This window comes from Plasmodium gonderi (genome assembly GCF_002157705.1).
Source record: "Plasmodium gonderi DNA, contig: Chr04, whole genome shotgun sequence".
Taxonomy (NCBI): Eukaryota; Apicomplexa; class Aconoidasida; order Haemosporida; family Plasmodiidae; genus Plasmodium; species Plasmodium gonderi.
Window position 1 is genome coordinate 841,610 of NW_021628928.1, and position 15,213 is coordinate 856,822.

A 15,213-nucleotide genomic window follows, 5' to 3' on the forward strand; every position below is an offset into this window, starting at 1 on the left:
AGATGAAAGCTTTTTCATGAAAATAGGAAAATTATAAAAGGAGAAAAAAAAGAAAAAGAAAAGAGGGCATAATACATATATATGTATATTTATGTATATATATGTATATTTATGTATATTTATGTATATTTATGTATATATATGTATATTTATGTATATATATGCATATATATGCATATACTATGTAGAATTGCGTCAAAACAATAGTACATATGCCTGAATTTAAACAGGAAAAGATGGGGCCTTGATATATGTACAATATGCATGTACATATGTAAGTGTATCACATTTGATTCATAAAGAAGTCCTACATATATCTGTTTCTTACCAAATAGAATTGCATACGAGGAAGTATTTATAAGGTTAAAACGCGCCTAACTTTTGCTTTTTTCATAAGAAATTATTGTGGTGGAAAAAAAAGGGGAGTATTTCTTTTGGGTCCCGTGGTATATACGTTTAGAGCCATATATTACATTTTGCAACCATTATATATGTATGTACATACGTGGACACATTATGTTATGTATCCCAAATTGTATGAATACCATTATTACGAAGGATAAGAGACATCTCACTTTGTCAAGGTCAACAGCAGAGGTAGTAGTAGTTGTACTTACGGCTTGCGTGAGCTGAACCCTTGGGCCATAAAACTGATAGTGTCAAAAATCGAAAGGGAGAAAGGAAAAGAAAGTGCTACACAATATATATATATATATATATATATATATATACAGTGAGCTGCATAGTTCAGCATTGAGTTTAAAGGGTGCTGCTGTGAGGTTACTACACGTGGAAACATCACAGAGAGAAAAAACAAATTAAGGTAAAAATGAATGATGACACAGTCACATGGGAAATTCTAGGAAAGGGAAAATGTTCCTTCAAAAAAAAAACTCAAACGCAAATGTTCTGTATGAACGAATACAATGTTACTGGATTATGTACGAAGGTAAATTGCCCACTAAGTAACAGTGTATATGGTACTGTCATATTAGATAAAGGAGAAATTTATTTATATTTAAAATATCCAGAGAGGGCTCATTTGCCAAGCATTATGTGGACTAGAATCCTGTTAAGCCAAAATAAAAAAGAAGCTTTTAATGTTATATATAAAGAAATGAAATATACACATAACATAAAACAAATAAAAAAATGTATGAAAAGATATATAAGGTTTAAAGAAATTTTAAAAAGGAGTAGAAAATTAATATTGCAAAAACAAGTAAAACTAGTTCCAATTAAAAAAAAAACAGAAAGGAGAGATAGAACAAGGGAAAATAAAGCTCTTAAAGCAGCTAACATTTTAAATAACGTTGAAAAGGAATTACTCAACCGATTGAATAGTGGGACGTATGGAAATTTGTATAAATTTCTGACCCCCAAAAAGAAGGTTAAAAATAAGGACTCTGAACTGGCGAAGATGTTTGAACAGCTGGAGGATGAGAATGTCTTGAGGGACAAGAAGATGAAGAAGACGAAGAAGATGGTGGAGGAGCAGGAGGATGAAGAGGTTGGTGAGGAGGAGGTTGGTGAGGATGATGATGAGGAGGAGGTTGGTGAGGATGATGATGAGGAGGAGGTGGATGAAGACGAAGATGATGACGAAGATGAAGACGAAGATGATGACGAAGATGATGACGAAGATGAAGACGAAGATGATGACGAAGATGATGACGAAGATGATGACGAAGATGATGACGAAAATGGTAGTGACGAAAATGATAGTGACGAAGGTGATAGTGACGAAGGTGATAGTAACGAAGGTGATAGTAACGAAAATGATAGTGACGAAGATTATGTCGTATCGAACTCGGATGGGGAACCCAAAAAGGGAAAGACGAAAAGGAAGAAAAAATACATAAAAGAACGTGTGGATGCAGAGCACATCAAAAATTTACAGGAGGAAGGGAAATTGTTTGATGACGATGAAGTAGAAGAGTTTGATAGAACTTTCACAAAAAAAAGGAGAAACAAGGGCAGTAATAAGAAAGGTAAGCATTATTCATGCGGTGCAAAAACCATAAGTCTTTTGTTTTCTATAGAATGCCAGCATGACTGTTTGCACAAAATATATTACATACATGTGTGGTAAATATACCATGGGATAGAGTGCGTATAAACTATTTTCTCTTTCCTCTGGTATTCTTTCACTGAATATTGCACACGGGAAGCAGGATGTCGCGTTGGCCGTATTCTCCTACCTGTTCCTGTGCATGTACGCATGTAGTGTGTATAGTATGCATGGTAGTATGTGTATAGTTTATATACATATACGTATACATATGTGTAAGTTTATATATTATTGTCACCCTTCCCCTCTTCATCCATCCTTTTAGGGAAAAAGAAGATTCGAATAGTATACGAAAACGATTAGTCACTTATTGCAAAAATGTGTGTGGTTAGATGGATAAGCGAATTTGTACTTATTTCAAGGCATGAGAAGGCTGAGTGTTAAAGATAAATTCAAAGGCCCCAAGAGATCACGTTGAAGTTCGAGATGGATCCTTATACATGGTTATTTCTAATGTCAAGGAGGAAGGGACACCTAAAGAAGGTAGACAAAAATTTTGGGGACAATACATTGTATTGTGGAGGCATAAAACTAGAAAGGTAAGATAAAAGGGGGTGATGAAGACATATTTTTATGTATTTTAAAAAAAAAAAAAAAAAAAAAACACACACACACACGAACACGAACACGAACACGAACACGAACACAAACACGAACACGAACACGAACACAAACACAAACAGATACGTGTGTGTGCATGAACCCAATTACACATACAATATAGACACACCCAACCATACATATCTTTTTTTGTGTAAAAAAATTGAACTTGCTTTTGCGTTTGTTTCCGCATGGGAGATATGTACACATACATGGGCATATATATATATATATATATATATATGTATGTATCCCATGCATATACGTACAGATTGTGCCCAACTATTTTTAATACTGCGTGTATGACTTGGGTCAGGAAAGTGGCATCATATTTTGGGCCAAGTAATGAAGTCAAAGCATTTTGAAAAATAGACCTTGGTTGCGTTTTCTTTTTTGTGTTTTTTTTTTTTTTTTTTACTTTTTTCCTACATGTCTGCTTTACAAACCTTCTTAATAAACTGTTACTTTTGCTCACTTTCAACGAATTTAAAACTACATTTTGCTTTGAATGGAATGTCGCATTGGATGTGCGTTGAATGGTAATATCAATTTTTAGCAGCTCTGTTAATTATACATGATTTAAGCAGCTTAGTGTCCCCAATGTGCATGTTATAGGAGTAGTGTAGTAAGTTTTATGGGGTCTCAATGTTTACGCAATTTCTGATTGGAAACTTGTACTAAATTCATCGTTCTCTTCAGAATTGGGAAAGCATGGATTTAATGTAGTAGTATACTTCTGCTCAATTAGAATAATTTTTGAAGCGAGATTTTCTAATGAGAATATATGATTATCGTGCAAAGAAATGAAATAGCTATATTCTGAAAAGAGAGATAATATTTCCTTTTTATAATTATCATCTTCTTTGTGAAAAGCAGTTAATTGTTTGCAAAAGATTGTTAAGAAATTATGAATGTCAAAATTGTAAGTATATAGAATAGCATATAAAATATTTCTTATTAAAAAGAGAGAATTCTTTGTAATAACACATTTGTGTATTACACTTATTAACTTTTTTATGTTGGTATTAACAATTAATTTTATAATTTTGTTAAGATCAGGGAAATTATTAAGTTTAATTATGTATAGCATGGTCAGTATTAAGGTAATGTCGTAGTTGCAACTGCTTATGACATTTATTAGATAATCTCTTTTCTCACTATTTTGTACATTCATTTTATATTTATTTTGAGATAAGTTTAAAAAATGTGAATTAAATGAAATTTTGTCTGGTTTAGGTATTCTAATATATAAGCAATTGCTTAAATATATATCATTTAAAGAAACAGAACTTTGTATAAATACAAGATTTTTATTTCTAACCATTTTATTCATAAATATCTTTCTGAATTGTTCATTAAGAAAATCAAAAGATTCAATAACAAATATTCGAAGAGAACTTAATTTATAACTTATTATTTCTTTTACCATTTCGTTTAAGTCATTTAAATCGTCATTCTTCAATTGTGAACATATAATGTGTGTTATATTTTTATTACTATAAATTATGAAATCCTTATTATTAATATTTGTGTTACTACTACTACTACTACTACCATGGGGGCTATCACTCGAAAAAAGACTCTCATTATGAATGTTTATTTTGCATATGATATAATAGATTATTATTACTATATTGAAATTTCCATAAAAATAAAATATATTAATTGGCGAAGAGGTGCTTTTGATTTCCATTTTGCAAGTATTTTCCATCGTGATGTCCCCCTCGCATGTATCTGCGTTTTGGCAGTTGGGTAATGGAGACTCTCTTTTTATCACTTTAAAGTAGTTTTTAATACTGTTTGTGTTTTCACTTTGTTTTGGACCCTGCTTTGAACCTTGTTTTTGGCCCTGTTTTTGGCCATGTTTTTGGCCATGTTTTTGGCCATGTTTTGGACCCTCTTTTTGGCCACGTTTTGGACCTCCTTTTGGCTTTTGTTTTTCCCCCTCCACCCCAGCAAAGTTGTCACACTTTTTCTTCTCATCCGTGTCTTTTACCAATCGATTCTTCGAATTACTTCTTTTCTTTTTCAGGGAATTTCTCTTTGGTGCTATACCTTTTTCATGTCGATTTTTGTAGTTAACCTTGATATACTCAATTATTTTATCAACCTTTTGACTAATGTCGCTGTTGCATTTTTGAAGTATCTCCTCTATTTCATCCAGCACATTTAGGTAAAAATTCATTTGCGTGCTATGGGGAATACGCTACGTTTTTTGCTATGCATGCGAGTCTGCTTGATAGACATGGACACTTCCTTAGATGATTCTCTTTGTTTGTATCTTCATGTAGTGAGATTAGAGATGCGCTCGAAGGTGGAGAAAGGGAGGAAGTTGAAAAAGATCATTAAGTATTTTATTTTATTTTTTTCTAAAATTTACATATGTCACATTATTAGTATTTTTTTTTTTTTTCGCTTTTTCTAGAATTTACATGTGCCACATTATTAGTATTTTTTACTTTATTTTTTTTTATTACTTTAGTACATACCTTTTTTTTTTTTTTTTTTTTTTTTTTTATATTTTTGTGGGAGTTTTTTTTTTTTTTTTTTTGTTTTTTTTTTTTTTTTTTTTTGTTTTTTTTTTTTTTTTTTTTTTTTTTTTTTTTTTTTTTTTTTTTTTTTTTTTTTTTTTTTTTTTTTTTTTTTTTTTTTTTTTGTTTGTTTTTTTTTTTTTGTTTTTTTTTTTTTTTTTAGGTTTTTTTTTTTTTTTTTTTAGGGGCCATAATTTTTTTTCTCTCATTAGGTTTTTTTTTTCCGAATTCAGACTGTTTATTTTCTAATATAGTTTTCACTAATTAACTTTGTTTTTGACTAATAGTTCCCACTTTTCCTTACTATGCTTGTGTGTGCCTGCTGTTTTTTTACTTCATTATTGTTATTTTATTATACTTTTTTTTTTTTTTTTTTTTTTTTTTTTTTTTTTTTTTTTTTTTTTTTTTTTTTTTTTATTGTTTTTTTTTTTTTTTTTTTTTTTTTTTTTTTTTTTTTTTTTTTTTTTTTTTTTTTTTTTTTTTTTTTTTTTTTTTTTTTTTTTTTTTTTTTTTTTTTTTTTTTTTTTTTTTTTTTTTTTTTTTTTTTTTTTTTTTTTTTTTTTTTTTTTTTTTAGGGGCCATAATTTTTTTTCTCTCATTAGGTTTTTTTTTTCCGAATTCAGACTGTTTATTTTCTAATATAGTTTTCACTAATTAACTTTGTTTTTGACTAATAGTTCCCACTTTTCCTTACTATGCTTGTGTGTGCCTGCTGTTTTTTTACTTCATTATTGTTATTTTATTATACTTTTTTTTTTTTTTTTTTTTTTTTTTTTTTTTTTTTTTTTTTTTTTTTTTTTTTTTTTTTTTTTTTTTTTTTTTTTTTTTTTTTTTTTTTTTTTTTTTTTTTTTTTTTTTTTTTTTTTTTTTTTTTTTTTTTTTTTTTTTTTTTTTTTTTTTTTTTTTTTTTTTTTTCAAATGGGCTTATATCATACATATTAACGAGTTAGAAAAAGGTTCTCAATTGTTGGGTATTCTCCATAAAAGAAAATTCTCCTTGTGAAATTTTTTTTTAAAAAATAGACTTTTCTATTTTATGAAGTCTATGCTAGGGTTCAAATATATATTTGTATGATGTGTTGTTTTGCTGAGTTTCGTTTACTACTTCGTTTTAGCAACACAATGGGGGTGTGTGTATTCCCTTCTCTGTGATATAATAAATATTCATGTTTTTCTTCTTTTACAAATTTATTTTACAAGAATAGGTCATGGATGAAGATATATATAAGTTGATAAAACGACATTGTGTGTATATGTGTGTTGAAAGGGGTAGGAAAGGTATAGACAAGCTAACCATTTTATAGGAACATAAATCAGACCAGGATAAGGCGTTTTAAATCTTATAGCCATAATGTGAGACATAGCCCTTTTTTTTTTTTTTTTTTTTTTCTTCTATTTTTAGCGTATTTGTGTACAAATATTTATATTTATTTATTTGCTATTTTTTGAGACTTAAAAAACATAAAAATAAAATTAAATACTTGTCGTTACATTTTTAATGTTATATTTGTTATGCTACAGCTTTTTTTTTTTTTTTTTTGTTGTTGTTGTATTGAATCATGACAGGTTGAATCAGTGTCATAGTGGCAACATATCTACATAAAAAAATAAATATTTGTATGACAATAATGCTACATATGTTGTGATGCTTAAGTGAAAACACACTTAAAGCGCATATGCCTCTTTGCATATTCACTAGAGAGAAATAATTTCGCTCAGGATTTACGGAATGTTTTAAGGGGAGGAAAAAAAAAAAAAAAAAAAAATTTCTTTTCAATTTTTCTATAAATCGCTAAACAGTGGAAAAGTAAAAAATTATTATTATGCTTTTAACTTTTTTTTCTTTTTTAAAACTTTCGGGTGAGACACACATATATATATTATAATAGGAAGAACCGAATAAAAAAGGTTCTGCTGGGATTTGAACCCAGGTTTGCAGAGTCAGAGTCTGCAGTGCTAACCACTACACTACAGAACCTAATAGTTTTATTAGTTATTAACTTATCATACACTCATTCTATATGAAGTATAGGGCTCTATAATTCATAAAAAATGCATGCTATGAACATGCTTAGAATTAGAAAATTGAAGAAAATTAAGAAATGTTTTCTACATGGGACAATTTAAATATATCTTATTCCTTTTCAGTTTTTCAAATACCTCCCTTTCCTATTTTACGGAAGAAAAAAAAATCCTTCGGCGTGTTATATGTGCATATAATAATACTTTTTTTATGTTCGTGAACATAAATTGCCACATTTGAAAATATGAGCGCAGTTCTTTTTAAAACTGAAAATGTTAGAAATTTTTTTTTTTTTTTTCTGGTATTTGGAATTCCTAATTTTCGTATTCCCGATGGAATATTATTTTTAACGGTAATTTACACAAACAAGTAACATTTCGAAAAATATAATTAGCCATTTAAATTTGGTTGTACCTATTCTTCTTCGTGTTCTATATTGTACTTAGGTTACGTACTTTAGAATGCTTACAAAATGAGAAAAGGTGTAATCATGGTTAAATAAATTATTATAGATGCTTGGGAGAGTTCACTGGGCTCATACCTTCGAAATGGTTAAGGTATGCCGAACCACACCTATACATTACTAATGGTTTACGTATTACAAATGTGCATTTATTTTTTCATTATTTTCTTTCTTTCTTTTTTTTTTTTTTTTTTGTCTTAATCGTCTGGATAAGCGTGTTTCAAATAAGCCCAGTAAAACGAAGCACTTCATGGGTGTCTCTAAGTTTTATGCACATGGTTATTTCAGAAAAAAAAAAAAAATAATATAAGGCAATAAATAAAAAAATAAAATTGATTTATTACAATTAGCACTATATTAGTTCTGATCCTATATTAACATGACTGCTGCACGCAAGGGACCGTCTTTTTTTTTTTTTTTTTTTCATTTGCTTAAAAAAAAAAAAAAAAAAAAAAAAAAGGAAAAAAAAAATACCTCAAACGGGTAGAAAATAGCTTTATGCTTAAGGTCATTAAAGCACTTTTTTTTTTTTTTTTTTTTTTCTTGATGTATTTTACCAAGTGAACGTGAACATTTTTTTATTTTCGGCACATTTTTGAACCTTTTTAAATTAAAAAGAAATGTGTCATATACATATTTTTATTTTTTGAAAGAGACATAAGAGGAAATGTAGTTATGTAGAAAAGTATGTATTTTATGTGACATTATTTTTTTACCTTTTCATCTTCTTAATCATTTTACCATTTGCAATCTCAATATTCAACTTTTGAAATTCACAACTTCTCATTATAATTACAATCTTTGGATTCGTCAGAAAGTAACTTAACGTTGAGTATGTACAAATAATATGTGAACCTTTTAAATAATCCCACACAAACGCGAGAAACGATTAATATAATATTGCTTATTTTTGCTTAACAGGCATAACAAATTGAATAGAGTTATATACATGTGGATGTATATGTATACATGCATATATATATATATATTTACACACACATATGTATATATTTTTTTTTCCCCCAACCTGAAGAATACCCATTCGATGAAAAGAAAAGAAAAAGAATAAATTAAATAAAATAAAAAAGAAAAACAACACATTTCGTTTTCAATTATATATAGAGAACTTTCGAAGGAAAACTCATTTTTATTATTTCCACTTATTTTATCTCTACTTTAAACGTGTGAAAAATGGGTAAGGATGTACATCGCAAACACACACAAATACACATGAACGTACATTACATGTCTTCCCAGTTAATATATTTTTTTGTGTTTATTTTATACACATAAATTTAGCTTAACATGTGTGTATATACGTTTAATGCTTGCTTGTGAACCATATTTTTTTTTTTTTTTTTTTTTTTGTACTATATGGAAATCACATCTCTAATTACGATTTGATTGGTTTTGAGATTTGTCAATGTTACCACATGTATGTTTTGCTGACACCCAATGTTGTTACGCTCGTATATGAATGAGCATTCAATATATATATATGCACTCATAATGTGGAGATACTCTTATTCGTTTCTTTTTTTTTTAGATGTAAGAGACAACCCGTTCATAAAAAACAGATCCAGCACAAGAGTTACTAACGCCCCAGGAGGAAATTCCTCAGTATCATTTGGAAACTGTAACAGAAGAATTCCCCAAAAAAAAAAAAAAAAAATCCAAAGAATACACAAGGAGTGTCCTCACAATCTGTGTACTACTCCCCATATATGAATATACATTTTTGTTATATGTATTATTTTGTGTGCATGAATACAGTTGTGTACGTTTGAATATACGATTACTTCACGAGAAGGGATGCCCAATTTTGTATAATTCCGCTTTTTTTTTTTTTTTTTTTTGTTCTTTAAACATCTTGCAGACGTAGATGTTGAGAGTAAGAAGAGCAACAACAAAAATGTGAATTCAAATCCACAAAATAATGAAAATGCTGAAGCTGCAGGGAACCCTGAAATGAACAAGATGCCATCGAAATCAGACAAAAAGACTAACGTGAAGGTTAACCAACCCCCAGGAGGAGCATCGAGCAGTAAGAAAGGAGGAAACGTTGGGAAAGCGAGAAGCGCTTATAACTGATTCGTGTATGCATACGTGTGAGCCTAAATATATGTGTACGAACATATAGCTAAGAATGCATGCATACATACATACACACACACATTCATGAATTCGTAATTGCTTACTATACTGACACCCTTTTTAGTTATATTCGGTTGAAGGTTTTCCCAGAGAAATGTAAAAATTATTAACCTTATATAATACACCAAGTAGTTTAAGGGAAAAGGACAAATTAAATGGAAAAACTCATAATAGACATTAAAAAAATGTTCAAAAAAAAAAAAAAAAAAAGTTTTTAAAATAGCTACAAAATTTTTTTTTTGAATATTTTTTTTTTTTTTTTTTTTTTTTTTTTTTTTTTTTGTACATTAATTGGTAATGTATTTAGGCATAAAGAAATGCAACCTTTTTGCTCCCTTTTCATATGCGTCAAATGTATATCTATTTAAGTATTTAAAAAAAAAAATATATACATTTTTTAAAGAAAATTAAACAGATGTTTATGAAAACTAAAACTCTTAAGATGTAAATAAAAGTTTTTTTAAGAAGTGTTTTTTTTTTTTTTTTTTTTTTTTTTTTTTTTTTTCAATCCCTATTATTACAAAAAGATCAATGTAAAAACTTTGAAAAAATGCATGTGGTTAAACGGGAGCTTGTACGCTGTGTAACATGGGCTCAATGTGAAATCATGTTTATGTTGTTGTATATATGTGTGTATAGGTTTGTGCCTCTACCCGTATGAAAATCTCTATACATAATTGCACTTTCTAGCGTAATCTTAAATAGACGATATGAGATATAAAGTATAATTAAAAGTGGAATATTTAAAAGAAGGGTTCATTAAAAGTAGATATGAGTGATTGTATTTTTTTATTCCCTAAGCCAGGACAATTGATAAGGTCATCCTTTTTGGCGTTCACAATATTTTTAAAATTTTTGAACTTATTTGTAATTGTTGCACAATCGGATGAGTTAATACACCTAATTTTTTTTAAAAGTTCATGTATTTTTTCCTCATGAGTGGAGGTAAGTTTATTGTTTTTTATGTAGGAAACTTTTTTTTCATAAATTTTAAAGTCTTCTATAACCCTAGCACATTCTTCAGCACTCCAGCATAGTATTAAAGTCATGTTAAAACAAAAAGCAAGTTGATTTATTTCACCAAGAGAATTTTCAATATTTTCAATATCTACTAAACATAATAATATTCGATTATTATATTTGTTTTCCAATGTTTCAATTCGTGCCTTTAAATAATTTGATCTTAGTCTATGATATTTCATTGATATAAATAAGCATGCATTATTCTTTCCTATTAAAAAATCTGGAATGATGTTGCTAAATTTGTAACGAACTCTGTTTATTTTTTTTAAAACTGGATTTAATTTTTGTCTCGGGGAAATTACTAGATACTGTTCTGCGTTAACATCGAAAAATGCATCTCCCCCATTTGGCGTTTCTTCAATAGTCGGTCCTGTTTTCATTTTCTCCATTGGGTTGTTCATGGTTGTTGTTCATCTTTGATGTGGTGATGTAATGGTAAAGTGGTTTATGGTATCGAGGCAAATAGACGAAGCAGCAAAGATATGACGTGGTAAAATTGTAAAGAAATGTATAAAAGTGGGTGTGTTCAACTTATGTGTGTAAAATTTCATACACATTTGTTGCCTGAATTGCATTGAAATTTTTCCCTTTCTCGATATATAAGCGTCTTTAAATGGGTAGAAGAAATATAAAATATAATAAAAAGGAAGGACTTTCTTTTTTTTAGCTTTTTCAAGAAAATGCTACAATTTTTCTAATTTCGCTTAAAAGCGTGTATTCTACAAATAAATTGTACATTTTTGATAGTTTTTAAAGGGGATTGGGTGGGGGGTATGCTTCAATATTTCTGCCTTTCTTCATTTTTGTGCGACATTGAAGAGTAATAATTCTCTGGCGCTTTGGTTGGAAATGTTTACATATTTTCCTAATGCTAGGTTTTCATTTTAATTTATTTTTAAAGTAGTAGGACAAATTTGGCTCTTCCCTTGTTTCGAGATTTTCTAAAAAAGGACGTCATGTGATGAGGGCGCATGGGGGAACAGCCGCCATGGAGATGTAATTAATGAGCAGACAAATAGGAAAACGAGTAAGAAAACGGGTAAGAAAACGGGTTAGAAAACGGGTAAGAAAACGGGTAAGAAAACGGGTAAGAAAACGGGTAAGAAAACGAGTAAAAAAACGAGTAAGAAAACGAGTAAGAAAACGAATGAACAAACCAATGAACAAACAAAAATTTTAAGCAAAAATGAAGAACGAGATAAAATTAAAATTTGCCAATTGCCTGTGTGCACAAATTAACCATGGCACCTTTGTGCCACAAAAAAAAAAAAAAAAAAAAAAAAAAAAAAAAAAAAAAAAAAAAAAAAAAAAAAAAAAAAAAAAAAAAAAAAAAAAAAAAAAAAAAAAAAAAAAAAAAAAAAAAAAAAAAAAAAAAAAAAAAAAAAAAAAAAAAAAAAATATAAAAAAAAAAAGAAAAAAAAAATTTTTTTTTTAAGTATTTTAAAAAAAAAAAAAAAAAAAAAAAAGGAAAAAAAAAAAATAAAAAAAAAAAAGTACCACAAAAAAAAAAAAAAAAAAAAAAAAAAAAAAAAAAAAAAAAAAAAAAAAAAAAAAAAAAAAAAAAAAACCTAAAAAATAGTGCAGTGTAAAAAATGTCACAAAAGGGAATAAAAAAGAAGCAACAATAAGGAAGCAAAAAACGAAGTCAAAGTGAATAATCGCAATGAACCGTTTTGATATATTAAAACCTTTTCGTTCAAAAAAAAAAAAAAAAAAAAAAAAAAAAACTGCAGACTGAGAGAAAAGTAAAATGTCACAATCGAAAAAAAATACATATTGATGAAATGGATAACGTATAATACTTCAAGTATAGATAGGGATATAAATAATGACTTGACTTTTTTTTTTAAAATTGAGTATATATATATATATATATATATATATATATATATATATATATATATAGATGTGAGAAGTTGCACCCATGCATAGGTAGAGGAAAATGATTGTTATGCCACTTATCTTATGCAAATTCGTGATGGACTCTTACATATGACATATTAAAATATAGGGAAAACCAGAAGGGTGTAAAGAAGAGCTGTATAGCACACTTATGCAGGCATCCCGTATGCATATTTGAAAGAGAGGTGCAAATGATCGAAGAAAGTTTAAGAAGGAATAACGACTGTCGTAAATTAGAAGAATGAGTACCCCTCTAGAAGGTCATACCAAACGTATAGAAGATAACAATATAACTGTATATGTTCAGTGGATTGATAGTATTCTTACCGATGACATTTTGTCAAATTCTCATTTGTTACGTATAGAAAATCACAAGTGGAAGAAGAGAAGACGGCAGGAAAGGCAAAAAGATGGAGAAGTAGGTATTGAATTGGGAGAAAACCATAAAAGAAGTGCAAAACAGTTTCGACGTCAGGATGGACAAAACATTAGCAAAACTTCGAAGGAAGAAAAAGGGATCCATTACGAAAGAGAAAATAAGGAAGTTGTGAAAACATCCCTTTATCGTAACATTAAATGGCATATACCGCTGAATACATTGGATCTGGATGAGAACGGGAGTTTTTTACATAAATATAGTGAAGTTGACCCTACAAATAAGGATAAATTGCATCATGGGGGTGAAGTTAAAAATGATTACTCTTCTTCAAGTGATATAGAAGAAATAGGAAGCGATGAAGATTTTGTTGAAGATGTGGCAAAGTTGAATAGTAGAGAAGTACAAGAGAGGAATCTGTATAAAAGAAAGAAAAATTATCAAGAGATGTATAACAAGTATGACCATGAACATTTTGATGCAGAACACGATGATCCTAACCCATTTGCATATGACATAACTAGCAGTCTTCTGTTTTATTCTTCAGACGACGATTACAGTGATGGAGATGGTGAGAAAAATGCGAAAAGTAGGAATTCCAAGGGGGTTCATTTTTCCCCATTTCCTTTAAAATACAATAAATTAGAAAAAAATATAAATAACATGCAGGAGTTAGATGAACAATTTTACAACATATCAAGACAGGGCAACAATCAGGAGAAAAGTATAAATGAGTGTGACATGAACCAAACTAAGACGCATGCGACCACTGCAAATGTATACGGGAAAAATAAAAACACGAACATTGACCACGAAGGTAATAGGAGCAGAACGAGTAGTATTAACAATGCCATCAGTCCAACTATCAGCCCATCGGAATTAGCCAACGTTACCAATAAGGAAAAGATGAATGATTATTACGATAAAGACAAGCAGAACATAAATAACATCAACAACAGCAAGAATAATGGTGTGGATGTGAACACTGATGAGAAAATGAAGAAGCAGGAAATTCTTTCACCAAAGAATAAGGCCCATATTTTCTCCTTTTGGAATGTTGAACATGAAACATATGTAACAAGACCACTCTACGCACAGCACTTGAACAAGAAAGAAATAACATTATTAGATGAATCTGAAGAAATGGTTAAAAATTATTCCCAAAATAAATATTCCATAAAATTTGTACCAAGGCATTTACTCTATGTAATGAGTCAAGTTGCATCCAGAACATTTTTCGATCCCTTGTATCGAAAGCAGTTGTTTCGTCATTTTTAGTTTTTTTTTTTTTTTTTTTTTTTTTTTTTTTCTCTTTTTGTAAATGAAATTGTTTAACAGTTTGGAAATACTTCCACAGATACATAGATGTGTATTCTGTTTATTTTGGGGAAAGCTAATTTTCCTTTTTCTTTTTTTATAATACTTGTATGTTTTCGCATACATGTAACTTATTTTACTTCAAAGCATTCATAACATTCTCTTTAATGAATTCATGTCAAAAATGATCATTTGGACAATCAAATTGTTACTCTATGCTTCTATAGGCGTCCACAATTTCCTTTCTTTTGTATATAACATGATGATGTTTGTGCGTCCAAATCTTTATTAACACAAGTGGAAGAGAAACATACCTTCTCGGAAGAAGTCTTAAGTAGTACCTGAATTATTTCACATACCTTTTTTTTTTTTTTTTTTTTTTTTTTTTAAAGAAAAAGGAGTACTTTGTTAAGTCAATATATACAGAGCACGTAACTCAAAATATTTTGTAATCTAAATGGTTGGTCCTTGTATGTGTATATCCTTTTTTTCCCCTAAACATTAATATCCCTTAGGCATTATGAAAAATTTTACTGAAATTTTTCTTTTCCTGTGTGTGGAAGTTTTGTTTGTGATGTGGTTGCTTCGCACTGTTAAGTGTACATGTCATGTACACACATATATACATACACACATATGTGTTAGCATGCATACATGTAATTGCATTTTACTCTATCATGTCTTCACTGGGTTTTGCTGTGTACATTTTTTTTTTTTTTTGTTACAAGCCTTCGTCATGATACCTTTTTGTGA

The 15,213-nt window shown here is 28.8% G+C and overlaps 5 protein-coding genes and 1 non-coding gene across 6 annotated transcripts; 3 read left to right on the forward strand and 3 right to left on the reverse strand.

Annotated features, from left to right (window-relative positions):
- Positions 1-829: 829 nt before the first annotated feature.
- On the forward strand, positions 830-2,374 carry PGO_041740 (hypothetical protein, conserved; the record flags this gene model as incomplete). Its single annotated transcript, XM_028686361.1, has 2 exons — positions 830-1,991; positions 2,337-2,374. 2 exons carry the CDS (start codon positions 830-832, stop codon positions 2,372-2,374), a joined length of 1,200 nt encoding a protein of 399 aa, XP_028542162.1.
- Positions 2,375-3,320: 946 nt separating this feature from the next.
- Positions 3,321-4,856, reverse strand: PGO_041750 (hypothetical protein, conserved; the record flags this gene model as incomplete). The annotated part of the gene is made up of 1 exon (XM_028686362.1): positions 3,321-4,856. One exon carries the CDS (start codon positions 4,854-4,856, stop codon positions 3,321-3,323), a length of 1,536 nt encoding a protein of 511 aa, XP_028542163.1.
- Positions 4,857-7,108: 2,252 nt separating this feature from the next.
- Positions 7,109-7,180, reverse strand: PGO_041760. The gene has a single exon. It is a non-coding gene; the product is annotated as a tRNA-Gln (tRNA).
- Positions 7,181-8,879: 1,699 nt separating this feature from the next.
- Positions 8,880-9,920, forward strand: PGO_041770 (hypothetical protein, conserved; the record flags this gene model as incomplete). The annotated part of the gene is made up of 4 exons (XM_028686363.1): positions 8,880-8,883; positions 9,235-9,324; positions 9,565-9,732; positions 9,907-9,920. The coding sequence occupies 4 exons, from the start codon at positions 8,880-8,882 to the stop codon at positions 9,918-9,920; spliced, it is 276 nt and encodes a 91-aa protein (XP_028542164.1).
- A 665-nt stretch (positions 9,921-10,585) lies between these two features.
- On the reverse strand, positions 10,586-11,266 carry PGO_041780 (ERCC1 nucleotide excision repair protein; the record flags this gene model as incomplete). Its single annotated transcript, XM_028686364.1, has 1 exon — positions 10,586-11,266. One exon carries the CDS (start codon positions 11,264-11,266, stop codon positions 10,586-10,588), a length of 681 nt encoding a protein of 226 aa, XP_028542165.1.
- Positions 11,267-13,008: 1,742 nt separating this feature from the next.
- On the forward strand, positions 13,009-14,421 carry PGO_041790 (hypothetical protein, conserved; the record flags this gene model as incomplete). Its single annotated transcript, XM_028686365.1, has 1 exon — positions 13,009-14,421. The coding sequence occupies one exon, from the start codon at positions 13,009-13,011 to the stop codon at positions 14,419-14,421; it is 1,413 nt and encodes a 470-aa protein (XP_028542166.1).
- Positions 14,422-15,213: the final 792 nt, after the last annotated feature.